This window comes from Equus quagga, unplaced genomic scaffold (assembly GCF_021613505.1).
Source record: "Equus quagga isolate Etosha38 unplaced genomic scaffold, UCLA_HA_Equagga_1.0 203_RagTag, whole genome shotgun sequence".
NCBI classification, from domain to species: domain Eukaryota; kingdom Metazoa; phylum Chordata; class Mammalia; order Perissodactyla; family Equidae; genus Equus; species Equus quagga.
The window spans coordinates 7,656,151-7,682,779 of record NW_025798627.1 but is presented as its reverse complement, the minus strand read 5'-3'; the positions used below and the strand labels follow the sequence as shown (position 1 = coordinate 7,682,779).

General features: G+C 39.5%; 1 protein-coding gene across 7 annotated transcripts in view; it reads left to right on the top strand.

Annotated features, from left to right (window-relative positions):
* LOC124233468 (unconventional myosin-Ib) overlaps nucleotides 1-26,629 on the top strand; it is a 180,001-nt gene that overhangs the window by 123,027 nt on the left and 30,345 nt on the right. For all 7 annotated transcript variants that reach the window (XM_046650573.1, XM_046650577.1, XM_046650574.1 and 4 more), the window contains 8 exons: nucleotides 1,347-1,494; nucleotides 1,734-1,852; nucleotides 7,084-7,170; nucleotides 8,295-8,360; nucleotides 18,173-18,277; nucleotides 20,791-20,853; nucleotides 24,212-24,412; nucleotides 25,576-25,802. In XM_046650573.1, the coding sequence (XP_046506529.1) occupies nucleotides 1,347-1,494; nucleotides 1,734-1,852; nucleotides 7,084-7,170; nucleotides 8,295-8,360; nucleotides 18,173-18,277; nucleotides 20,791-20,853; nucleotides 24,212-24,412; nucleotides 25,576-25,802 (1,016 nt within the window). The remainder of the gene's footprint in view (nucleotides 1-1,346; nucleotides 1,495-1,733; nucleotides 1,853-7,083; nucleotides 7,171-8,294; nucleotides 8,361-18,172; nucleotides 18,278-20,790; nucleotides 20,854-24,211; nucleotides 24,413-25,575; nucleotides 25,803-26,629) is intronic.

The window sequence follows — 26,629 nt, the reverse complement described above, 5'->3', positions numbered from 1 at the left end:
TAGAATTATACAATAATTTATTGTATTCTTTTTAGTTTGATTTTTGCTAGCTCAAAAATCATACAGTATTGTCAAGGCCATTCTTTACTAGAGCAGTGATTTTACTATTTATTGTAAGGAGCTTTCTTATTATATTATCTTGACTCTTTTAATGTTGCATTTAAATTGCAATTATTTTCATAGGCGTAACTCAGTAATTAATTTCCAGCTGTGAAAACTGTCCAAGAATATATTAATACAAAACAGTTTTTGAGACAGAAAGTCATGTTTTTATACAGTTTTTAAAAAATCATGTATAAACCAGAATGATTAGCATTTGATGTTCATTAGAAAAGAAATTATTCTAAATAATATCCTATGTTCTATGTTTATGTGGCACTTTGAAAACTACCTATTGGGCCATGATGTAGTTACTGTTATTTACTTGCAAATGTGACAGCTGTGGTGTGGTGAGGAGTAGGTCGGATTATAGATAAAATGAGATTGACATCAGTTCATCTTTGGGGGTGAGTGAAAATGATATGGAGTTGTTTTCCTGTTCTTTCTGTGTTTGTGTATATTTGAAATTTTCCATAACAAAAAACTTACATTATTCCCATTGCTAGGTAGCCTAGTCACAAACAAACAAACAAAGAAAAATAAGTTGGGCTCGTCTCAAAAAGAAAGCATTTCTTAGAGTATGTCATTTTTTAAAAACTGTGCAAACATCCTTATATGGGAAGCTTGTTGATTCCTGGACATGATTTTACGATTTGTTCAAGACCAGTTCTATAACTGTTTTGGCAAATCATTGGCACTCAATAAAAATTTATGATTGAACCAATGTTCCTTGTTACCCATAGTGCCTTCGATCAGGCACTTCATCTTTACAAACCACGGTTTTTCTCATGTGTAAGATAAGCAAGGAGGTTTTTTTTGTAGGCGGTTATGAAAGATTTTTGTTTGATTTTGTTTCTAGTAGCAAAACCCCAGTTTAAAAGAAGTATGCACACACACACACATACACACACACTGAGCTGCCGCAGTTGAAGCGAGGGTGGGAACCCAAGACTCGGCTCTCAGCCTCTCCTCCTTCTCTCTTCCTCTTTGCACGCCCCGCTTTGCCACAGCGTGCAAGGTACCCTAGGACTCCTTGAATCACAGCTTGAACCCACTGAACAAATTACAGCCCCCTAATGGGGCTACATCAGGTCTTTTAATAGGTTTGCCTTTCGGAGAGTTTGTTCGGGGATACTGTCTTTCTTGTTGTTGTGTTTTGTGTTTTCAGAAACAAATCTGTTATATGATTCATTTGAAACAAATAATAAAGAACTACAGAAAGCAAACAGGTTCTTTTCCCCCCTCAGAATGCCATGCAGATTGTGGGTTTTATGGACCATGAAGCTGAGTCGGTCTTGGAGGTAGTGGCAGCCGTGTTGAAACTGGGCAACATCGAGTTCAAGCCGGAATCTCGAGTGAATGGGTTAGATGAGAGCAAAATCAAAGATAAAAACGGTAAGTCTGCGCAGAGTCAATTTTGTTTAGCAAACGTGCTTTGAACTCCTGCCCAGTTTTTAATCTAGAAAGTAAAACTTCTGCTTTTCATTGGTTTGAAAAGCTTTCTAGTGAAACTGAGTAGAAAGTTAATGACAGCTAAGTTTTAAGTCTTTTGATTTATACATTTTGTACTGTTCAGTTTGAATGTGATTCAGAAAGAACACCCTGAGCCTTTTTGTGTCCATTTCCCCCAACAGAGTTAAAAGAAATTTGTGAGTTAACTGGCATCGATCAGTCGGTTCTAGAACGGGCATTCAGTTTCCGCACGGTTGAGGCCAAGCAGGAGAAAGTTTCTACTACACTGAACGTGGCTCAGGTGGGTGAAACATAGCATCCAGAAGTGAGCTTTTAAAAACTCTGTGATAAGTGGAAACAAAAATTTTATTTTCCAGGCTGTTATCTTAACTGTCACACTCTGTTCCAGGCATCATTCTAGGTAGTAGGGGCACAGCAGAAACTAAACAGATAAAGATCCCTGACCTCATGGAGCTTCAAATTTTGGCAGGAGGAGCCAGGCAATAGCCAGTAGACCTAATAAAGAAATAAATTTATACAGCAAGCCAGCAGTGGACCAAGAGATAAGTGCAGTGGACAAAGAGAAAACATAGAGCAGAGTAACGGAGATCCATAGTGCTGGGGGTGGGGAGGTTGGGTCTGAGTGAGGTGGGAAATGACTAGAGAGATCTGAGCATGAGGGGCATGCCCTCCCTTGTATTTCAAAGGGTCATTCTGGCTGCAGTGTGGAGAGCAGACTGTAGGGGAGGGAAGTGGAAAAGCAGGGTGTCTTAGTTTGGACTGTTATAACAGAGTACTGTAGACTGAGTGGCTTAAACAAAAAACATTTATTTCTCACGCTTCTGGAGACTAGAAGTCTGAGAGCAGGGTGCCAGCGTGATCGGAGTCTTGGTGAGGGCCCTCTTCCTAGTTTATAGGCAGCCACCTTCTTACCGTGTTCTCCTCACATGGCAGAGAGAGAGCGAGCGATCAAGCTCTGGTGTTTTCATCACCTTATAAGGACACCAGTCTCATCATGGGAGCTCCACCCTCACAACCTCATCTAAACCTAATTGCCTCCTAAAGGCCCCGCCTCCAAGTACCATCACAGTGAGGATTAGGGCTTCAACATACAGATGTTGGGGGGCACCAACATTCAGTTCCTGGCACAGGGGAGCTGCAGGGAGTTCTGCACTAACCCAGAGATGGGGGTGGTTTGAACTAGGTGCCAGCAGTGGAGTGAGAAGTGGTCACGTCTGGATATGTTTTGAAGATAGAAGTAACAAGATTTGCTGATGGCTTGGTACGTGGTACGACAGAAAAAGAAGAGTCAGAGATGACTCCCAACATTTTTTGCCCAAGCAACTGGGAAAAATGGAATTCCCATTTTCTGATTTGGAGAAGACAGTGGGAGAAACCAGCTTGTGGTCAAATGGCCAAATTGGCTGCCCTGCCTTCCTTATTGTGCTCCCTCCATCCTCCACTCTGAGGCCACTGAAGTCTTTCTAAGACACAGTCAGAGTTGCTTACTTCCTCTCTCCTTGGGTTCAAGTTAAATGGATGGATGAATGCGTGGATACCTAAGGCAGCTTCTGGAGCCCTTTCAATGGAAACCCTTGGTTTCTATGGCTTAGACATTTTCCCACCAGTTAGTATGGATTTGGGCTAGAATGAAATAACTAATTCAGGACTTTTTCAACTCAGGCCTGCTTTGTCCAACTGTATTCTCATCCCCCTTGTAAGCAGCCTTAAGCGTCAGTAAGATGGTGGGGTAGGTTTAGTCTTTCTCTCTGCTGCTCTGAACTAGTCTTTCCCACTAACCCAAGAATGCCTACGTGTCTTTAGCTTTCTCTCAACGTTGATTTCTAATTTTAGGTGAGCTATTTTGGCTATGAAAAATACTCTCATTTCATGTATATGTAAATTTGATTTGTAACAGTCCTTTCCTAGCTATAACTGTTGTGTGTCCTTCGTCCTAAATTACTTCTTCTGCTATCGTGTCTGTCCAACTCAGCCTTATAATTCACAGTCAGATGGTGAGTGACTGACTTAATCAAGAAAATTTGTTGAGAGCCTACTCAGCACAAGCCCCCATGTAGACCATTAGTAGGGACAGAAGGAATTAAGCAAGAGTTCATCAAGAAGAGGGTTTCTGAGCCAGTTTTGGAGGATTTAGATGTATAAAGAATGGGCAAAAGGGAATTTCAAAAAGAAAATAGTGAGAAAAGCCAGGTTTGGAGTACATATCAGGAAAGGGGTTGATTAAGCTTGGCTATAGCTGTAGATACGGGAAGAGGATTTGAAACAGTGTAGCTGGAAAGGTTAAGTTTGGGGTCAGAGAGTGGAGCGTCTGCAGCAGTAGCTCTCAAACGTGAGCGAGCATCAGAATCACCTGGAGGGTTTGTTAAACACTCGTTTGCAGGCTGCACCCCCAGAGCATCTTACTGAGTAGGGCTGGGGTAGGACCGAAGAATTTGCATTTCTAACAAGTTCAGAGGTGATGCGACTGCTGGTCCAGGGATCACATTGTGAGAACCAGTGTGTTGAAGGTCACAGTGAGTTTAGGTGTTTTCCATAGTCAGAGTAGGGACTGTTTAGTATAAGATGATGCAATGAGAAAACCTCTGTTGTTTAAGAAGGCCATTTAGGAATATCCATATATAAATATGTGGATATATTTTGGTCTGTTTTTATTGTGTGTTTTAGTCTTGCTTTTTAATCATCCTCTATGGAAACCAGGCCCAGGTGCCTCATACTTTGTAAGCTTGAGTCACCTTGCATCACTGGGCATAACTTTTCCACATTCTTTTAACCTTTGGCATAAAATAATTTGGCTTGAGATTGTTGATGACTCAGCTCTTTATTCAAGTTGTTTTTTTTTTTTAATGTGGGGTTCAGAGTTTTGACTGATCTTATTCCCTAGATGGTTTTGATTCTAGTGAGAAATGTTTTGACTTTTCCTCATAACTCCCCTTCTTGGGCTCCATTATCATCTTTATTGCTTGATGCCTCATTTTCTCCAGGGCATTTAGATCTTTCCCCAGATGTGATGATTAATATTGAAATAATGGAAATTCAAGACAGAGTTATTATCATTCAGCTTGTGCCACATATTCTCTACGTGGCCTCCAAGGCCCTCTGTAATCTGACCCTACACGGCTTATCTCAGTTTATTCCCTGCTAATCTCTAAATGCCATACTTATTTTTACCTGGTGCCCTTTGGCACTGCCTTCTGATCGTTTCGTTCATGTTGATTTGATCTCCCTCGCTCCACTGTAAGCTCCTGGAGGGTGGGCCCCATGTCCGTGCATCTCTCCGTGTCCCCATGCCAAGCATGTGCTGTCCTGCCGCTCCTGATGCTGGTCATCTCTGAAGCACCTTCCTCCTGGAAGTTTGTTCAGTGAGCTTCACGCAGCTGGAGAAATGCATAGTCTTTTCATATTGTGCTGAGAATCTGCGATGGTGAATCAGCACGCTCGGGGTCTTCCCTCATTTCTGCACACCTTAGTGGTGATCCTTAAATGAGGTTAAACATTCCTGCCCTTCCTTTGAAGAGGATATTATTGTGGAAGTTAGATGGCATGAAGCAGACTCAAGAAGTCAGACCTGGCAAATTGACAGCCCCGGGTCCCAGCTGTAGCTCAATAGGCATAGTTTATTTGGCGAAAGGATAGTTTTTTTTCTTTATTTGTTTTGTTTGCTTGCTTCTTAAATTTTGAATTTGAGTGCCTTTAGCCTGGAATGCATCCTCCAGCCTCTGCAGATCCCACTACTTCCTGTTCATTTCTGTCACCCAGTCCCTGGAGGCATTTGAGTTTGTGAGTCCTGGAATAAATATTTGTTTGAAGGGAGCAAAGGACATTAATATTGGCTGTGAATAGACTTTGAAAAATATAAAGCAGTTTACTGGAATAAGTTGTCACTATAGTTCAATTGCATGCTGAAATGATGGTTTGTAGGAAGCAGGTAGCATACAACTAAAAAAACTGGAAGACGTTACAATGAAAAAGGGTCTGTTTACAAATATGTAGTGTCTTGAGATAACTGGAATTCACAAGAAAGGAGAAAGGATTAAGAAAGAATTATATAGGCTCACGAGGTAATAGTAAAGGAGAGGATACTTCAAAAATCATAATATAAATGTGTCTATAGACTTACTGTGTGCCAGGCACTGTTCTAGGCACTTAAATTACCTATTTTAAGAAAGTGGAAACTAGAAGAAAAGGGATTGGAGAAAGGGTATGTATTTAAATTTAGGCTTCTGTCTCTGTTTCAGCATTTTACATGCACTTTCTGCTATGGAACCAATACCAACCCCCCCCCCCCCCCCCCATCCCCCACCATGGATCACTACGTAGTTGGGTTTATTTTTTGCCAAATTCTAGGTGGATTTCCTAACTCTGATTGGAGTAGCTGCCTGAGTTAGAGAGAAGGGTTTGGGATTAGCACGGAAGTGTCAGAAGTCGGGAAGAGGCGCTCTCTTTTCAGCTGCAGTACATTGCCAGGGATGTCAGTGTGTTACTAAAGTTGTTACACTTCAATTAGGAAGAAATGTAGAAAAAGAATTTCTACATAATCTAGTAAATTGTGTTCTTCATAAAATAAAAATGTAATGGTTTACTTTAATAGCAATACCCAACTTTCTACTTATAAGCAATGAAATGCACATATGGCCAGAGTGTTAAAAACAACAGCAAAACCCCTAGCTTTCCTCTCCCGGCCTCCCCAGGAGCGCTGGTGTCACACATCTCGTTAGCATCCACTGCTGCACACTCTTGGCACCCCGTGCCTTTAAGGGCTGTTCACTTCTCCCAATCAAACCTAACTTTCTCCAGCATTTGGATTCTGAGTCAAGGTCATAGAGACATATATGTCTTGTGCGTCTTCTTTGTCAAGTAGCTCTGAACATCTTTCAGATTAATAAATACGCAAATAAGAGGATTTTATTTTTAGCATACAACATATTATCCAACAATGTAGTTGTTATACTGCTCTTTAGGAAGACTTTAAAAAAAATACTCAAAAGATTTAATGAAGCCATTTCAATGTATTTCTTTTGAGTTTCCTTTCCTATGTGTAGGGGTTTAAAAACGCTGGTTGTCATTGTATTGTGTATAGAGTTTTTTATTTTCACAAAATGTAAGCATTTTCCATTTCATTACCTAATTTTCATAATGATCATTCTGTGATAACTGTGTAACTTCTCTTTCAATGGGTGCTTTTTTTTTTTTTTATTCTCTATGGTTGAACTTCTAAATTGCCTCTGATTCTTCTCTGTTCCATAACATTGAGATGAATATCTTCATGGGGAAAGCTTTTGCAATATTTAGAATTAGTTTCCTGGGATGCAAAAAAAGTATAATAACTAGGTATAAACAATTTGCCTAATTCTCTTAACAGCTTGACTGTTCATCCAGAGTATAATAAAAACTGACTCTGGAAAAAAAAAATGGAAATAAAAGAGCTTTAAATATTTTTTAAAAATCTTATTTTATTGAAATTAAGCCTTGTGGTCATTGTGAGTGTTGAGTATTTCTTTTTCTTTTTGATAGGCTTATTATGCCCGTGATGCTCTGGCTAAAAACCTCTACAGCAGGTTGTTCTCGTGGTTGGTAAATCGAATCAATGAAAGCATCAAGGTACTGAATCTCTATAACCAAATAAATCAGTGGTAATAAATGGTATTCAGAGTATAAATATTAAGTTAAAGATATTTTAATTTTATAATCAGATCGTTAGTGATCACTTGTAAAGATTGTTCGTTGAAAAGAATTTCCCTTGCATAGGATTGAAATTTGTCAGGGATTCTATCTATTTTGTTTTGCGATGTGTGTTCTAAGAAATCTCACCGGAGAGTCAGTCTCCCAGGTCTTGTGGCTCATCTTCTAACTAGTTGAACACACTTGGCTGAAAAGGTGACTTGACCTCGCCAGCTACTTGAAATTTTCTTCAGTAAAATCGAGTATTACACTAGGTAATTTTGAAAGACCCTGTTGTAAGATTCAGTGATCTTTTTTTTTGAGGAAGGTTAGCCCTGAGCTAACATCTGCTGCCAATCCTCCTCTTTTGGCTGAGAAAGACTGGCCCTGAGCTAACATCCATGCCCATCTTCCTCTACTTTAAATGTGGGACGCCTACCACAGCATGGCTTGCCAAGTGGTGCCATGTCCACACCCGGGATCCGAACCAGCAACCCCGGGCCGCCGAAGCGGAATGTGCGCACTTAACCGCTGAGCCACCGGGCTGGCCCTCAGTGATCTTTTTTTAAATTAAGTATCACTAATGCCTTCTTTAAATGTCATCTATTATTAAAATTTCTGAAAGATTCCATACCAATATCCTATCTTGTATGTTTAAAAAGAAATTAAGGGGAGGACAGCCCCATGGCCGAGTGGTTAAGTTCGCGCACTCTGCTTCAGGGGCCCAGGGTTTCACCAGTTCGGATCCTGGGCGCAGACATGGCACCGCTCATCAGGCCACGTTGAGGCGGCATCCCACATGCCACAACTAGAAGGACCCACAGCTAAAATATACAACTATGTACTGGGGGGATTTGGGGAGAAAAAGCAGGAAAAAAAAAAAAGATTGGCAACAGTTGTTAGCTCAGGCGCCAATCTTTAAAAAAACAAGGAAACTAAGTTACAGTTTTTCTCCTAGTTATGAAACACAATGAAGTTGTAATATGTGTTTATATTCCTTGACATGCTTTTAGTGTTATATTTCATGCCTAAATTAACCTTTCAATTTGAACCTTTTTTTTAAGGCACAAACAAAAGTGAGAAAGAAGGTCATGGGTGTTTTGGACATTTATGGCTTTGAAATTTTTGAGGTAACTTATTTTCTATTTTTTGTATTATCTTTATTAATGTTGAACAGTTAGAAATTAAATCGTATATACTATAGACATTAAATATAATAGTACAACTTTGAATCTACAAATAACCTTTGTGCAGATGTAACAAAATCTGTGTGTGTGTGTGTGTGTGTATATATGCGTGTTTTATGTGCTGAGAGTCAGCATTTTGGAGACAGTGCTATTTAAAAAGAACTTCTTGAATCAGTACTTGACTTTTGAGATTGCAGATTCAAAGTTCTCACTGTGAAATTTCCAACCAGGTACTTGGACATTATGCCTGTGGTCATTCATTTGTTTGTAGGTTGTTGGACAATGAGGCAGGATACTGTCATGAAAGATCCAGGCGTGAGAGAGACAAATGCTGGCCATGGTCTGGCCAGAGCTGGTTATTATCTCTGTTGGACTCATCAGAGAGGGTCCGGATTAAATGATTTATTGGATTAAATGATTAAATGATTCAGGTCTCATCTGACTGTGATCTTACGATAGTGAGTTCTGCAAAGGTTGAAAAAATTTCTGCTGAATTTCATAATGAATTAAATATTTAAACATTATCTACTTATATTAGAATTTCCTGTTGACCCCCTTGCTAACTTTGACCTTTAGAAGCTGTTTTAAGGACCTTTTAAAATACTTAACTCTCACTTTTAGGAGTGGTATTTTAGTTTGGTTCAGGAAAATAACAAGTGAGTCAGGCTCCTCCTTTCTTAATTCTCCCCACAAGTAATGATTTGTGAATCTCTTCAAATAACCAGACCTTGCCAGAATGACCCCTTGCAAGAATTTACATGTTCCAAATGATCAGGTTCACAGAATCAGAAAAAACATCAGCCCATTCCCCTTCTGCTAAGACACGCCTTTCTAGCAAATGCCTTTTTCTTACAGCATTTATTTGTGTGATAATGCCTTCTCCCTATTGATCATGTGCCACATTTAATAGCTAATGCAAATAATTATTGAGGGCTGACTGTATGCAAGCATGGGTACGTGTTGCATAGACTGTCCAATTTAATTTCCACAACAACTTCATGCAGGAAGTAGCTGCTATTGTTATTCAGATTCTGTGATGAGGAAGTGAGGCTCTGAAGTAAGTCCCCTGAAGTAGCCACGTAACTCCCTGAAGGGTACATGGCTGCTAAGTCGTGGACTCCAGACCTAAACCCCAGACTTCCTAATAAATAATGAAAGACCTCCTAGAGGACCTTTTCCTCACTTTCACCCACAAACTCACAGGGTCCCCAGTATCTGGAAATAAGGAAAAAAAAACTAAATGTGATAGGTTTCTGACGCCCCCTATTTCTGCACCATTGTCATCGTTCCAAGCTCCAGGCCAGTGTGGGGAGACTTCCTGGAGTTCATCTTTATGCTGGTGGCAGAGTGTGGGACACTTGGGCTGTGCACTGGCTGCTGTCCCCATACTGCCCCTCAATAACTGCCCTTCAGCACAACGTCTGCTTGTATTGGTGACTCTGTAGCACACTCTGCAAGGAAAGCTTCTGGTCCCTTCATTAAAGGGAAAGAATTTGAGATTTGTGATTTAGGAGAATTGCTTGAGTATATGCAGAAATCATGGTGCCAAAATTAATTTCTTTGCATCAAGAAGGGTTACTGTCACTAAATGGGCAGCATATCAAAGACATTCTTTACAGTTGGCAGGGAAAAGATTTCTTACCTGGCACATCACTGATCTAAATTTAGATGGTTTCATGAACAGGGCCAAAGCGGAGATCTCACTAGAAAGTTAGAATAAAAAGATATATTCAATGCTACTTCTAAAATCAAAGAAACTGATTTTATTTTATTTTATTTTATTTTGCAAGAAAAAAATTTATTGGCCTTTAAGCCAGTGGGGAAGGGCTTAATGTCATGTCACAATACGTGGAAATTTTTTTTTATAGGCTAATGGGGTTATGATGGGACATTGGCTTGCCTTCATCTTCCAGGATATCGTAAGATCTCAGCTGTGGGAAAAGAGACCCTCACAGCGCTCAGGGAACTGAGTTGCTCCTCATGTAGTTTTGACCGTGTATAAGTGAGGGAGTCATTTCTCAAGCATTTATTCAGTGCCTCATATGAGCCAGATGCCAGTGGGAAGCAAGACAGAGATGTTCCTTTCCTGCATGGAGCTTATGGTCTTGGCCCTAAGATTGAGGGGCTGTTGCCGACTGAGGACACATCCTATCTGGTAGGAAAATCTAACCAGGAAACTAGATTACTCTTTAAAAGTGTGTTTTTGCTATAGACCTAATCAGAATAGAAGCTGGATGTTCTGGGTGGATACGTTAACTTGGCACTGGGTGAAACACCCTGTAGCAATGCGGAAATATTTTTCATTTGTGGTTAATTCAAGTTTTTCTCCAAGCCCATCTTTCTGAAGATGCTTTACTTCTACAGGTTATATCACCGTTTTTCTTAACACTCTTACAGCTACGGACTTTAGCTTATGCAAATGCCTGCATTATGTTTCTAAATGCTCTTCCTTTCTTCAGAGGAATACTCCAGCTCTGTAGTTCTCAGACTTAGCTGCACATTGGAATTACCTGGGGAGCTTTTGAATATTCAGATGTCCAGGCTGCACCCCAGAGCAATAAGTCAGCATTGAGTATTGTAAAGGTCCCAGGTGATTCCATCGTGCAGTCAAGGTTGAGACCAACTGTTCCTGTAAACAGGAATCTCCAGAGTGAACTATAAATTCCAAACATATGTGTTCTGCTGGCTGTTTGGCCTCTGCACGAGATGCCCTTATAAAACATTCAGCCTCACTTCAGTTTATCCTTTCTAAACCTAATCTGTGTGTATATAACATTCCTAAAACCAAACAGATTACATCTTTACTCTTAAATAGAACTTTCAGCCAAAGCCAAATCAAACTAGTTATGTGTCTATAGCAAATCTTGTGATGGCCATAAAATCGTTAGAAGTTAATTTTCCTTCTCCATGCAGTAAAAGCTTTGATTTCTTTTCTAGTCCCTTGAGAAAACTAAGATTTGTTTTTCATTCTACAGACATGCTTAATGACGGGGATACGTTCTTAGAAATGCACCGTTAGGTGATTTCATTGCTGTGCAAACATTATAGAGTGTACCTACACAAACCTAGATGGCGTAGCCTACTACACAACCGGGCTATATGCTACGAATCTTACGGGACCACAGTCCTATATGTGATCCGTCATTGACTGAAGCGTAGTTATGCGGTGCATGACTGTAATTAATAGTTCTCGCTCTCCTTCTCAGGTTAATCTTCTAAATGTCTTGATTTTTAATAATTTATTATTTATTTTATAAATAAATTTATTTTGGGGGAAGTCAGAATAGAGATTTGGTTGGGAACTTTTAAGATACTTTTACCTGCTTTTTGATACAGAATTAGAAATTTCTTTTTTAATGTATTCACGTACATACCCCAGGTGCCGTTGTACATGTTCCTGGATTCTCAGCAAACGTAGAACACACAGAAAGGTCAGGAAGCCCAGAGGGTGGAACCCAAGGAAGCCAGATAATTAAGGACTTACAGGTACCACCAACTGAAGTAGAAGAGCTCAGAGTCTGACTCACGAGGGAGGATTCAGAGCGCACATCAATGCAAAAATGAAAATGTCTATGGTGTCGTCTGCCCAAGTGGAAATAAACAGATAGAGTATAGAGGAAATTCTGCCCTTATTCTTCGGTGAAAATTGGCTACAGGAATTAAGAGTTCTGCCTTTTAGAACGCCCTGGACATCACTTTAAAGATCAGACTGTAAAGGTCCAGAAAAAAATTTTTTAATGTTTCTAATTCTGCTTCATGACCCCGCTGACAGTTCCCATGAAAACGTTTTTCAGCTGAGCTGGTGGAAACCTTTCATTCACTTTGGTCTGTCTCTAAACGGAATAGGGAAACTGATGCATTAAACCATGGGGTGATGACACATGGGTTTGACTAACAGACATTCCAGCGCCAGCAGGGTGAATGGCTCTGCCTCGCTGGCCACGTGGGATCTGATGCCAGTTTGGAGAACAGATTAGTGGAACAATGATACCAAAAATAAGGTGAAGTGAATTAAAATTCTTAGAGGAGAAAAATCTAACTATAAATCCTGGACGTAAGTCCAGTTTGCAAAGGGAGAGAATTACAGTCCAAACACTCCAATTCTGTACAATGAAGTTTAGATGTTCTCATAACTGAAAACATGGCCTTTGATCTCTGAGAAATATTTATAGCATCTCCATAAAATAACAAATGCTATTCTTTAAAAAAGTGAAATTAAATTCAAAACAATGTTGAGCAGTCTAAATTGATTCAGCTTTTTTATAAGTACTTATCTGATAGGTATTAAAATTGACAGGTAGTTTAATGGGGAAATCCATTTAACTGTTAGTATCCTGTAGACGGAAGCAGGACAGCACTGGCTGAATATGTCACTTTTCATACGGTTTAGCTGGTTTCATGCAGGCGAAGAGCTGGTTCTTTTGAATCAGGCTCTCCTTATTCGTCTTGCCCCTATTAACCTCACTGAAGGTGGCCCGTACGCAGCAAGGATGCGATAGGCTAGACGCAGTGAGTGTGCTACGTAAAACAGGCCTGTAGCTGGGCCAGTATCAGTGCAGCGTGCCAAGTCCCTCTCATGATTATAGGGTTTATTTTCTAAATTGTTTTAAAAAGAAAATTGATGCTGGTTACAGTCAACACCTTGTGTTTCAGTTGCCTTTATTTGTCCTTGGTGCGTTAGAGAACAACAGTTGAAGAGGAAGAGATGATTTAAAGTAGATTCTTAGAACGAAAATGGTGGGCATTAATATGATTCATAGTATGTATATGTTCATCATTGCTCTTACTTTAACTTTTTAATCCAAAGCCTAATTTAAAATATTTAAGGAAAGCACTGTAAGGCTGTTTTTTAAAAAAATTTATCGTATTTGAGTATGTATCTGGAAGAAAAATGTTATGCATTTAAAGGGAAGATTTTTAAAACTTTAGCCATTCAATTTTGTGAATGTCTAACAAGGAGAATGTTTTATATTAAATGTTTTTCTCTTGTTTTGAGGAATTTTGTAAAGTTTACTTTCTAAAAAAAGCAGTTCTTGATTTGGGACCCATTTCTTGACATTGTGATTTTTATTTTATTTTATTTATTTATTAATTTATTATTTTTTGAGGAAGATTAGCCCTGACCTAATTACTGCCAGTCCTCTTTTTTGCTGAGGAAGCCTGGCCCTGAGCTAACATTGTGTGCATCTTCCTCTACTTTATATGTGGGACGCCTACCACAGCATGGCGTGCCAAGGAGTGCCATGTCCGCACCCGGGATCCAAACCGGCGAACCTCGGGCCACCGAGAAGCGGAATGTGTGAACTTAACCGCTGCGCCACCGGGCCGGCCCCAACCTTGTGATTTTTAAAAATTAATTGTTACGTAAATTTTATTTTTCTATAGGAACAGTGTTATAATTGGAGACTGTCCAAAGGCTTTTCACCAAGTAAATCTTTACTAGGACCAGTAGCACATTTTAAACTATTAATATAGCCCAACTCCTCTGAAACAGTGATATCATACTCAAAGTTCTATAATTTTTATATGAATGTACTGTTTTATTTATTGTGTAAGAGACTTCATTGTATGTAAAATAGGAAATCCTCAACCAACTTATGTCCAAAATTTGACCTCAAATGAAAGTGTTGAACTGTAAGAAATATCAATTAAATACATAATTTACAGTACTTTTTGGTTGAATACGTCATGGTCTTTGTGTTTGAACTGCCCCCCATTCCCCACACATAATATTCACCTGCAAACCCCGTGCTGTCCCACCATCCTAATGATGGAGGTGACAGAGCTTCCTCCTTTATTCTACATATTCTTTTCAATATTTATTGTTTTGAAAGAGTATGAGATTTAAATATCTGCCTAAAGAGTATAGGACTTCTTTAGCCTCCTCTATTGCTGAGAATATACAAGTGTAGTAACAGGCCAGTATTTTTGATCCATCCTTCAAATTCATTCCAAGTGGAAACTTCATGATTGATACTTATAAATATAAACCAGTTGTAAACTCTGTTGGGAGTATGACTTCCTGTTTCTTTGATGTTGAAAGGGTCTACTCAAACTCTAGAATTCTTGAAAGAAGCCCTAGAGTTTCAAATGTTGGTATTTTGTATACTTCTAAATATAGTAAGTACTTACTACCCCAAAATACACTTGGTAAATACAGTGTAAAATAGTATAGAACCCAGGCACCCTGCTGTTTACCTGCGTTTTCTAGAGCAGTCCAGTGGGGTGGGGGTTGTTCTGAGCTTCGTTCAAGGGGATTGTATAATGGAAAATTTTGGATCTACTTGTTTGAAGATGTTCCCAAAAGTTTTAGTTTTATCCCTCAGTCTTTAAGGATAAATGTGGCTTAGAGAATGGAGAAAAATTCGCTGCATGGAGCATGGGTAGCAAACTGGAGAGAGGAGGTGAGTCATTCATGGGAGCAAGCTCCTGCCCACTTCCTCTGTGTGGGGCTTTGATTCATGAAACTGACACGTGGGAGAGAGTGCCTGCGCTGGCCACCCATGCAGTTCTTGACAAACCAAAAAAGTATCCAAATACCAAGTTGCTTTGGGGCCTTCATATTCATGTGATGGTTCCTAGACTCAGTTTAGCTATTTTATAAAAGGCAGAGGGAAAACCTGCTGATAGTTAATGCCTATATCGATGGAGAAATGCGTTGGACCTGTGCAAGTTGCAGCTGTATAAATGGTTACCAGGCTGTTCCTTAATTTTCTGCAAATTATAAATTTTTGCAAGTTATTTTTAATGATTTGTGAAGTCCCATTTCCCCAAAATTTGGATAATGTCAACAGCCTAAACTTAGATCACAAGAAATGTGATTGCCTGCGTTTGCAGCAGTAATGATTGCACTGGCGATTCATGATGTGTTTTGGAGGCTGTGGGGTGTGTTTGCAAAAGATGCTGAGATATTTCTGTGGGGAAGTAAGCTGGTTTCTGCCCTGACAATTGTGTTACTCTGTTTTTGTTTCCGTTCTTTAAGCAGCAGGATAAGGTCGGAGAGTCAAGGTTACTGTTCTTAGGCTGTCTCCAGAATACTTTCCTTACCACCTTGTCTGTGTTTGAAGGGGAGACACAGCACGTATAGCACAGGGGTGGGTTGCTGTGATGGGAACGGGGAGGTGCTCTGGATCTTGCTGAATCTCTTCATTGTTTTGGTGACCTGCCAACTCCCTCTGTCCCTGACTCTTGGGGTGGATGTGTCATACACGTTTTATTTTTCCTGATAATTTAGGGTTAGAAACATTAGATTCTGAAGCCTTAAGGACTTGAAGCAAATTACGTGGTGTATCATTATTTCAGTTGCACAGTTTTTATCCTGAATAGCTCTCACCTAGCAGAACCACAATTCAGACAGCATGTGTAGGTATCGTGACCCTGTCTTGTGAATTGATCAGACACGTGTTTGATCTAAAGTTTTATGCCAGTCAGAAATACAGCGTGAATGGTAAAATCTGTCATTTCCACCAATGAGTAACTATCAGATGAGTGTTTACTTTTAGAAGTTTATTGCAAATTAAGAACTGACTGCATTTTGTGTAATCTGTCCCTTTCTGCACCAGAATGCAGTAAGTATGAACTGTTTGCGGTGACGGTCTGTTGCATGCTCCTGTGTGAATAGCTTCTCCAGCTGTGTGAATTTTGCAGTAAATGGCCATTGATTAACTGTGTGGATATGAAGTGTAGAATTCACAGAGGAATTTTTAAAAATTACAGGGAAAATTAATTTAGCTCTAACTTCTTAAGTTGTGTTATGACTGTGAAGCTTCGCCTCTGGTTTCTGATCTGCTTGTGTGTGTTTCATAGTCCTGTTCGAGCTGTTCAAGTCACATAATATGTCTACGGACGCTAGTTGCTTTCCCCTGCCTGCTCCTCATTAGTGGCTGTTTGAAGATTTAACATAATTTTGTTTAAATAGCTCCATGGGCACAGACTTATTAAATTAGAGAGAAGATTTACTCCATGAATTTGTTTTCTAACAAAACCAAAGATCTGCTCATACAAACCATTAAAATTTTAATTTTATTATGTTTTTCATTTGTGGTAGTAGATTATATAAGGATCTATTTTACCAAACCAAGACAACCAGACTTTGTCAAAGATGAAATGGCCTTATGCTGATTATAATAATAATAAGGCATTTATACCAGATTGAATTCAACATTTAATCAAAATTGTTAAGCTCTTAGGATTAGAGCACATGGTTTTTAAAACTTTTGTGTGAAAATGAGTACTGGGGACTGTCCTTTGTGTCTAAGACTAGGTTTGTCAAAAGTATTGAAAATAAATGTATGCCCTTTAGTAAGAAATTTCAGGATTAAAAACAACAACAACAACAACTTTTATCCTTGACTACATTTAATGTTAAAAGATCAGTCAGTGACAGTGTCAATGTGTCATTTATAGTTTAGAGTCAAAAGTTTCCTCAGATTAGTTTATCACTGGTGATTAGAACTCCTTCGCTGACCTCCAGGAAAGAATGTGGTCAGATGCTACATTATAAGTATCATTTTTAAATTTGTCCTAGGTAGGACCAAAATTGATGGTTTGCTTTCTTCATTTATGGAGAGGCTTGAAGGCCAGTCTCTGTATTCTCAGGGAGTCGTGAGCTTCGGTTCCACCGTTACGTGGGGACCCTCCTAGCTCACTAGGCCAGGGCTGGCCACCTCAGTGGGAAAAGAGTCAGGTTTATCAGTGGTGGGGTCGTAGCGTCCCTTGCTCCCAATGCCACCATTTCTTTCCCTGCACAAAGGAAGGATAGAGGTGAAAATAGCTAGTTTATGACCAGATCTGCCTGTTCCTGGATGCTGTGGCTCTTGGTGAAGTGCATTCATTTAGCAGATGTGCATTTTCCGTCCTCAGTATGTACAAAAATGCATTAAGCCCTGTGCGTTGTTCAGAAACGATGCAGGCCTGGATCTTCCATCGGAGTTCATAGGAGATCACTCTAATGTGAAGGAGAAACTGCTGAGAATCATAAGAGGAATAAATATGAGCCTTCTGAGAAGAGAGAGAGCGTTTCTAGTGAGGGAGATGAATTCGATGTGCTGATTCCCTTGGGTCTCCATTTTGTAGGCCCCTCATCCATTCCTTCACTCATCAGATACACACAGAGCGCTTACTAGGGGTGAGGTGCTGGGTAAGGCATGGGCTTACAGCGGTGGACAAAAGAGACACAGGGTCGACGTTGCCCTTAGGAATGTACAGGCTAGTGAGACAGATAAGTGTGAACTAATCAATACATGTGTACGCTTATATACACACATATGTACATAGAGCATGATTTTTAAAAGTGCTAGTGTGTAAGAGTCAGAATGAGGGATCTAACCCCGGGTTCGGGAAGAGGATCAGGTCAGGAAGACTGTCTTGAGCTCCAAAGTTTTACCTGAGAATGAAAGCTTGAGGACTTGGGTGACAGAGATTGTAGATCTCACTGTTTGTTTTCTGATCTTTCGGGGGAAATGTATGTATTTTTTATTTTTTACCATGTGTGGGGTGCTTCCTTGTCAACTAAACATCTTCATCCTTCAAATACTGTATAATTTGTGTGCTCCTCATTCATTCACTTATCTCGTGAATCGTTTCTCAAGTGCCTGTGATGTTTGAGCCTCTGACCCAGCAGCTGTGTGCTGGGCCACAGTTGAATCGGATAGGCAGTGGGTGGCGTCTCTTGTGGACTGAGACGTTAGAGTGCCCCCGTTATGGAAGAGCTAATGGCTTGGTTTATAAGGCTATTTTCATTTTTCCCCATACAGGACAACAGCTTTGAGCAGTTTATTATTAACTATTGTAATGAAAAGCTGCAACAAATCTTCATTGAACTTACTCTTAAAGAAGAGCAGGAGGAGTATATACGGGAGGTAATGTTGAAATATTCTTTTAAATGTTCCTTTTTACTCAAATACAAATCCTGGATTCAGACTATATAAACGTGACCCTAAAATCAGATTTATCTAAGTTTAGCCATATTCTGTCTTTTAAAAATTTCTTTGGCATGGGGCTGGCCCCGTGGCTGAGTGGTTGGGTTCACGCGCTCCACTGCAGGCGGCCCAGTGTTTCATTGGTTCGAGTCCTGGCCGCGGATACGGCACTGCTCATCAAGCCACGCTGAGGCAGCCTCCCACATGCCACAACTAGAAGGACCCACAAAGAAGAATATACAACTATGTACCGGGGGGCTTTGGGGAGAAAAGGGAAAAAAATAAAATCTTTAAAAAAAAAAAATATTTCTTTGGCATGACATTTAAGCTAACTGAGATTTTCTTTACTGCTCTGCTGCTAGTGCCCAGAACAATGCCTGCCACATAGTAGGTGCTCAGTAAATATCAGTTGACTGACTTGAGTCTCACTGGATTCCAGTGCAATGATGTAAAATAATAGTGTGTTAATAAAATGGTCTGTGATGAATGCACAAACAGCTGTGGTCCATCCCTACAAGGGCCTACTTCTCAGCAATAAAAAGGAGCAGACAGTTGAGACACGCAGTGACATGAAGGAATCTCAAATGCATTAAGCTAGATGAAAGAAGCCAGACTCAGAAGACTACATACTGTGTGATCCCATCTCTTTATCTTTCTAGAAAAGGCAAAACTATAGAGGCAAAGTGATAGAGACAGGGGACAGTCAGCAATTGCCAGGGGATAGGAGTCGTCAGAGAGCATGACTATGAAGGGCAACACGAGGGAATTTGGGGGGGCTAATTATGGTGGTGGTCACATGATGTGATGCATTTGCCAAAACTTAGAGAATGGTCTACCAAAAAAGTCAATATTGCTGTATATAAATTTGAAAATATTTTAAGACTTTGTTCAATCTTGAAAAGCTCTGATTTTCTAATAAAAACAGGTAACATTTGTTGAGTGCTATATGCCAGGTATTGTCCTAGTGCCATGTATGGACTCTCACTTAATGTAATTTAAAAATAATCAGAAGTAATGTTTGCAAAAGCCTTTCAACCCTAATTGTAAAACACGCACTTGGTTTTCACCCTTTCATTTTTTTAAATAGCCAGTCTTTCTCTAAGTATAAAATTATTTACTTCAGAAAAAATAAAAAGGAGAAATTATTTTCTTGTATCCGTATTTTTATTTCCTTTTCATTTATTTGTTTTAATATTTTAGTAATGACATTACATATTTTTCTTCATTTCTTTTTTTTTTTTTCCTTTGCTGAGGAAGATTCAGCCTGAGCTAACATCCATGCCAATTTCCTCTATTTTTCAGTATGTGGGCTGCCAGCACAGCATGGCTTCTAACAGAGCAGTGTAGGTCAGCTTGCAGGAACCAAATCCAGGCTGCCAAAGTGGAGTGTGCTGAACTTAACCACTAGGCCACCGGGGCTGGCCCTGTCTTCATTTCTATGATGTCATTTTAAGTCATTAAGGACACTGAAACCTCCTTTTTTGGGGGTCTCTTAGTATAGATTTTTCTAATGTGATGATTATTCCCAGTGACTTAGTAAAATAATCCATTTACTTGAAAGCTAAATTGTAAATATTTCATTTTTCTTTTAGAATGATCATTTAGAAATGTCTTCTATTTGTCTGGCACCTTTTGGTAACATAAACATCCTAAAAGCCAGATTAATTCTCTTCCTGTCCTCTCATCATAAAGAGAATACCCAGACTTTGATCTCTAACTTAAACAGTTTGTACAGATTGTCTAAAACACTTCTAAGAATATATAGGAAGGTCCCTAGCTTGCTGTACGAATTAAATTTCTTCCCCTTGGAAGAAAAATAAATGTTTACACTGATGGACAGAGTGTAAGCAGATGCAGAATGATTACATTTGGCCTCCCAGATTTGGCTTTGTTGGTAGCGTTAGAACCAGTGGATAGGTTTTTGTCTTTCCTTATGTTGAAAGTATTTTGTCTGAGCACTGGGCTATTTTTTACACTTGAAAAAAGTTAACTGTCCTACAACATAGGGTTGACTCTAAAATTAATTTTTTCCTTGTGATTACAAATTAAGAACAGAAAAATCTAGGCTTTAGATTCCTGGGATCAAGTTCTGACTTATTTCCTTATAAACACTGTAAATATACACAAAGTAATATTGACCCATGGGCCTGTCGAGTAAATATTTGGCCCAGGCCCAGTGAAGTGCATGGGAAATTGCCACAGATGGGAGAGTGGAATGGGAGGCAGTCTCAGGACAGGTCAAGGGCGCTCGTTTCAATCAGATCATGTCAGTGGTGGACTGCTGCACTGAGAAAGTTTTGGGAACCGGAAGATGACATTTGCAGCACTGACTTTATAAAGGAAATGTTCAGAGAGGAAGTGAAATATGATAAGACGGGCAAAATCTGTTTTATGGATGGTGGTGTTGTGGCATCATCATATGGACTTTGATTTTGTTCTGTTTTGTTTCTCAGGACATAGAATGGATGCACATTGATTACTTCAATAATGCTATCATCTGTGACCTGATAGAAAATGTGAGTATTAGGTACAGTTTTCTAAAGAATTTCTTAGTAGTGTAATTCACTCCTTATGAATGATCTCACTGCCTTCATTGTGAAGCTTTAATATTTTCACTGTTTTAACACTTTTCTTAGGGAACTGCAGAGTTCCGGAGACTTGGTTGTAGTCCTAAGGGACCATACACAGTTCTTGAACACATACCTAGACAGCTGGACATTTTGATACTTAGCCTGGATCCCCCATACTCATCCTGTGCTGTGTCATTACTGCCCATTCATTACTGCCCTTAGATGCACCAGCCTTTCTTGTGTGTTGGGAGCCCAGCTCCAGTCCACGGCTCCTGGAGTGTGAGCACTGATCAGAGGAGGCTCGGAGCAGCTTTAAAGGTTTCTACCAAATCAAAATACCCATTTCATTTCTAACGATTTAGTGACCTCTTAACATACTGTTCAATGGTTATTATCAGAAAGATAATTGTTGGGGAGGATGTGGAGAAAAGGGAACCATTGTGCACTGTTGGTGGGAATGTAAGTTGGTGCAGCAGCTGTGGAAGACAGTATGGAGGTTCCTCAAAAAATTAAAAATAGAACAATCGTATGATAACAGCAATCCCGCTTTTGGGTTTATATCCAAAGGAAATGGAATCAGGATCTTGAAGAGATATCTGCACTCCCAGGTTCATTGCAACATTATTCATAATAACTAAGATATGGAGGCAACCTAAGTGTTCGTCTGTGGATGAATGGATAAAAAAAGACGTGTGTGTGTGTATGTGTGTATGAATGAATATTATTCAGCCATGAGAAAGAAGGAAATCCTGTCATTTACGACAACATAGATAGACCTTGAAGGAATTATGCTAAGAGAAATAAGCCAGACAGAGAAAGACAAATACTGTATGATATCATTACTATGTGGAATCTAAAAAAGCCCAACTCATAGAAATGGAGAGAGGAGAATGGTAGTTGCTAGGGCCTGGGGGGATGGGGAGAAGGGGAGATGTTGGTCACAGGGCACAGACTTCCAGCTTGAAGAGGACTAAGTTCTGGGGATGTACTGTACAGCACAGTGACTGTAGTTAACAATACTGTATTATATACTTGAAAGTTGCTAAGAGAGTAGATCTGAAGTGTTCTCACCACAAAAAGAAGTGGTAATTGTGTGACGTGATAGAGGTGTCAGCCCACTGCTGTGGCTCTGGTGGTAATCATTTTGCAGTATGTAAGTGTATCAAGTCAACATGTTGTACCCCTTAAACTTACACAGTGTTATATGTCAATTATATCTCAGTAAAGCTGGAAAAAAATTTAAAAAAGTTAAAACAACAAAAAACTATGCTGTTCAAGTTAAGAGAAAGGGACAGCCTCAGGAGCTGAATTAAGTAGGACCCCAGAAGAGGCTCAGATACAGACTTACCACTGGTTCAGAGAACGTATGCAGGGGACATTGTATGTGTGACTTTGCAGGTGGCCAAGGGCCATGGGACTTTTCAGGTGACCCAAGTTCGTGTGTACGTATGTGAAAAGGCTTCAAGTGTGGAAAACCACTGGATAATTTACAGTAACCTTTCTGAGTCTAAGATTTTTGTTTTTACATCATACTCTGTAGTTTACTGGAAATGAATTGATTGCGGGAAGACTGATTTGTGTGTGAAACTCTGGAAACTTGCTTTATGCTTAGGATTATTAACATTCCTGGCCTTGATAACAGTGTTATTTGAAACAATGTGTACACTTTATTGTCCCACAGCCTTTTGAGCTGTCAGTGGTGAGTGAGTGCTGGTTCCGGAAAGCCCTTACAGGCTCTAAATGTCCAGCACATCACTTTCTATTTATGTACCTTTAACAAATCCTTTCGGAAGTTATGTCATTAGGCAGTATCTTTTCCCTTGGTATTCAAGATAGTATTGCTGAAAGCCACATCTTTGATTAAATCGATTGTTAAAAACTATTCTCAAGCATTACGATTTTCCATTTAAAAAATAAACTTTGTTTTGAAAAATCTGAACGCTCTTGGAATGTGAACACTAATATTTCACCTAAGCGATCCAAAACTCTAGTCTAAAATCCAGAAAATCAGTGGATTTCCTGAAAACTTTTCCTGGTAAATTTTTGGACCAAGGTAATTTGCTGTGGGAATTTTAACTTTCAGCAGTCACGACTAGCACGTTTTCCTTCGTAAACATAATATTGCACTTAATTATTTCCCTTTAAGAAGGAAAAAAAAATAGGGGTAATTTAACTGGATTGTGTTAGTCTAACGGTATTGTCTCAGCCCGACATCCCCTTGCATATGTGATGGAAGAAACTCATGTCCACGCAGGGGCCTGGGGACATAAAGGAAGTGTTTCCTTCCAGCATCACTTAACAATAATGTCTATTCTGGGACTGTTATGAACACACTTGGTTCCTGAGAGTCCACACTTCCCCTGGGTTTTGTGTGGAATGAATAAATGCTTGTCGAGGATGTCACGGCCTTGTGAGGAGAAGGGAAGAGGAACTGGGGCTGTGCCTTGGTGGCTGTGGTGAGGTTGCTGGTCAGTGGAGTGGATGGTTCTCTGTGGAATGGAGACATATGGGCCCAGAGGGGAAATCAAAGGAATAACAGCCTTTATGTAGCAAACTGGAAGGTTCCTGATTCAGTTTAATTGGGCTGACTGCTCTTAGGATAAGTATGATCCCAGGGTCTGACTACACAAGAAATAAATTCTCACTCATGTTTAACATCCATTTCGAAATTTTATGTAGAAGAAGGATTTTATTCTAAACAGATATTCTTGAAACACAGCTTGATTGCATTGATCATTAAAAGCAGCATCCCAAATCACATCATTTTTTTCCCTAGAAAATAAACTTTATTTTGAACACATGAGCAGTTTGAAAACATCTGAAACCAATTTCCCTCTCAAGCTATGAATCAAATAATGGCCTTAGAAGACCGTGCTTTGTGATTTATGACCATATGTTGGAGAGACTGCACTGTCACTTTGTTTCTGACTTTTTAGATTTGTGTTTGAATCTTTGAGGTCTAAGTTACCTTTTTCTGACAATGCAAATTGGAGTCATCAACCAGCTAAGATGGCTGAGGTGACTCTAAGTTCTGTTCTGTGGGGGGAACGGAGTCGGGGAGGGAGAGACTGATACACTGCCACCCCTACCCTACTCCCACCCTCCCTACACACACCTGGGACACTTTGAAAGAGAGCTGACTTCTGTGGCTTTTTGTTATTTGTTTTGATTCTCTGCTTTTTCCTTGTAACTGAACGGAATTTTCTTGTGACTAAGTTGATTGTGTTTGATGGTGTCATTAGGAATAATTATTAAAACAATACAGTGAGGAAGGAAGGAAACCTTTTTACTTCCCTTCTCCCAGAACACAAATGGAATCCTGGCCATGCTGGATGAGGAGTGCCTGAGGCCTGGCACGGTCACCGATGAGACCTTCTTAGAGAAGCTCAACCAAGTCTGCGCCACCCACCAGCACTTCGAGAGCAGGATGAGCAAGTGTTCTCGGTTCCTCAATGACACGTCCCTGCCCCACAGCTGTTTCAGAATTCAGCATTATGCCGGCAAGGTATGGGGGAGCTGTGAGCACCCGGCTGGGCCTGCAGAGTTATTCCCTTGAGGACACCATGCCTCGGAGATGGGCGTTCTGACCAGTGCCAACTTGTGAGGATGAACTGAGCTGCTAAAAGAGTAGAAACAATAAATGTTTCATAGCAATAGAATCTGGACTAAGTTGAGCAAAATCTCCTTAGTACTCAGAGATGAAAGGAAAGCTAGTAGTCTTAATGAAAGAGTTTGAATGTATTTTAAAAATCGATTTTACTATTTTCAAGCTCTAAGCTATCTTATTAAAAAAATCTATCAACACTAATAAAGGATATTTGCCAGTAAAAATTAGGAGTCACTAAAGACTTAACGATAAGGGTGTAAACACACAAACCGTTCAGCAGAAATAGTGAATTCTTAGGTTGAGATTTGGAAATGACACTAGGGAAAATATTTTCTTTTTTGTAAAAATGCACTTATTCATTTGCTCACTATTTGGGAGAATTAATTTTTTGTCCTCTATTGTATAAAGATAATTTTAAAACAGTTTTGGCAATAATTTTTTAGAATCCTAAAAGATTATTAATTACAGTTAGTGCCTCCTTTCTTATAAATAAGGTTGCAAACTTCAAAGGGAAAAAAATTCTGAATTATGTATTTAGTAAAAGTTAAGTATATAGAATCTGGATTACCTTTAATTTCAGAATGTTGGAGCTTGTTACTATGTTATTATTTGCATTAATCTGTGTCATTAAAAGATAATTTACCTAAACTCTGTTGGCTTACGATGTCTATGAAAATATCAGTGTTATCTCTCTTTTCCTCTGTCTGCTCTTAAACAGACTAGAATTGGCACATGTGAACTAAAAAAATAAAAGTAAAACCTCAAAAATATGCTCAAACACCAAAAAAACCCTCAAATCCTTTGAAAATGTTATGATAACCTTTTTGGAGTTTATCTTTGCAAATCCTGAAGGGTAACTTATTTTGGACTCTTCTGTGATTTAGACAGATGGAATTTAAACTTAGAGGCTAATTTGGTACTTGAATGCGACTAACATGTTGGGGATTTTTTGATGCCGAAAGAAGCGGCTACCCCATCGATGGTCTTGGAATATTTTTAACAGTCGTATGATGTTCTAGCATCCGGTGTGTCAGCAGTTGAGTCCTCTGTGCTGTTCATAGGTGCTGTACCAGGTGGAAGGATTTGTTGACAAAAACAACGACCTTCTCTATCGAGACCTGTCCCAAGCCATGTGGAAGGCCGGCCATGCCCTCATCAAGTCTTTGTTCCCCGAAGGGAACCCTGCCAAGATCAACCTGAAAAGGCCTCCTACAGCAGGCTCCCAGTTCAAGGCATCCGTGGCCACTCTGATGAAAAACCTGCAGACCAAGAATCCAAACTATATTAGGTATTCTGGCACATCAAATTCTTTTGACAGTGTGATTATGAAGGCATTCTCAAGGAAGGTCATAAGATCATTTTCCTGTTTGCTTAAATCTGAGTGTAGCCCAAGCAGAGGATAACTAGGTACTTACAGGTCAAAGAAGATGGTATCTTCTGTTTGCTTAAAAAATTCTCCAGTGCCCTCCCTCCCCCAAAATAAGGAATTTAAAAAAGGGCAAAAGAACATGTGGCAGGGGAGGGGAACAGATACTTAATGAAATTGGGTTGTCGGCACATAGGAGTTCTCAAATTTGTGTATTTTTTTTTAATGGGAAATTAAGAAACAAGATGTAAATTTTTTTTCTAGTAAAAGTTTTGCATGAAACTCTTGTTGGATTCTTTTTATTTTAACTTAGAGCACAGCATTGCAGCAAGTGGGGGCTTTCGTTACAACTCTGGTGTAAGGGAAAATGTCCCTCTTTCTTTCCTGTGAGAGTTAAAGGCCCAGAGAAAGTAACGATTCCTAAAACAATCTGAATTTTTTCAAAGCAATAAAACTGCTTAAAAAGCATCTGCTCTCTTTTTTCTATGTCTAGGGCATCTTGGATATGACCATCTCACAATTCAGTAAAGACCAGCTAGGATTAGAGTTTGCAGTGTGTATTTGTTGAACTAGATAATAGAAGGTGTGTTTCTAACAGGTCAGATTTCCTGTAGCACACACACCCACACATACCTTCTATCATTGTCTTTGAAAACTCAGTTATAAGGAAACTAGAGTGAAGAATGTTTTTGTGTTTGGCTTGTTTACCTAATATTTATATTAGTAACAGATGTAAATAGGCAAAATCC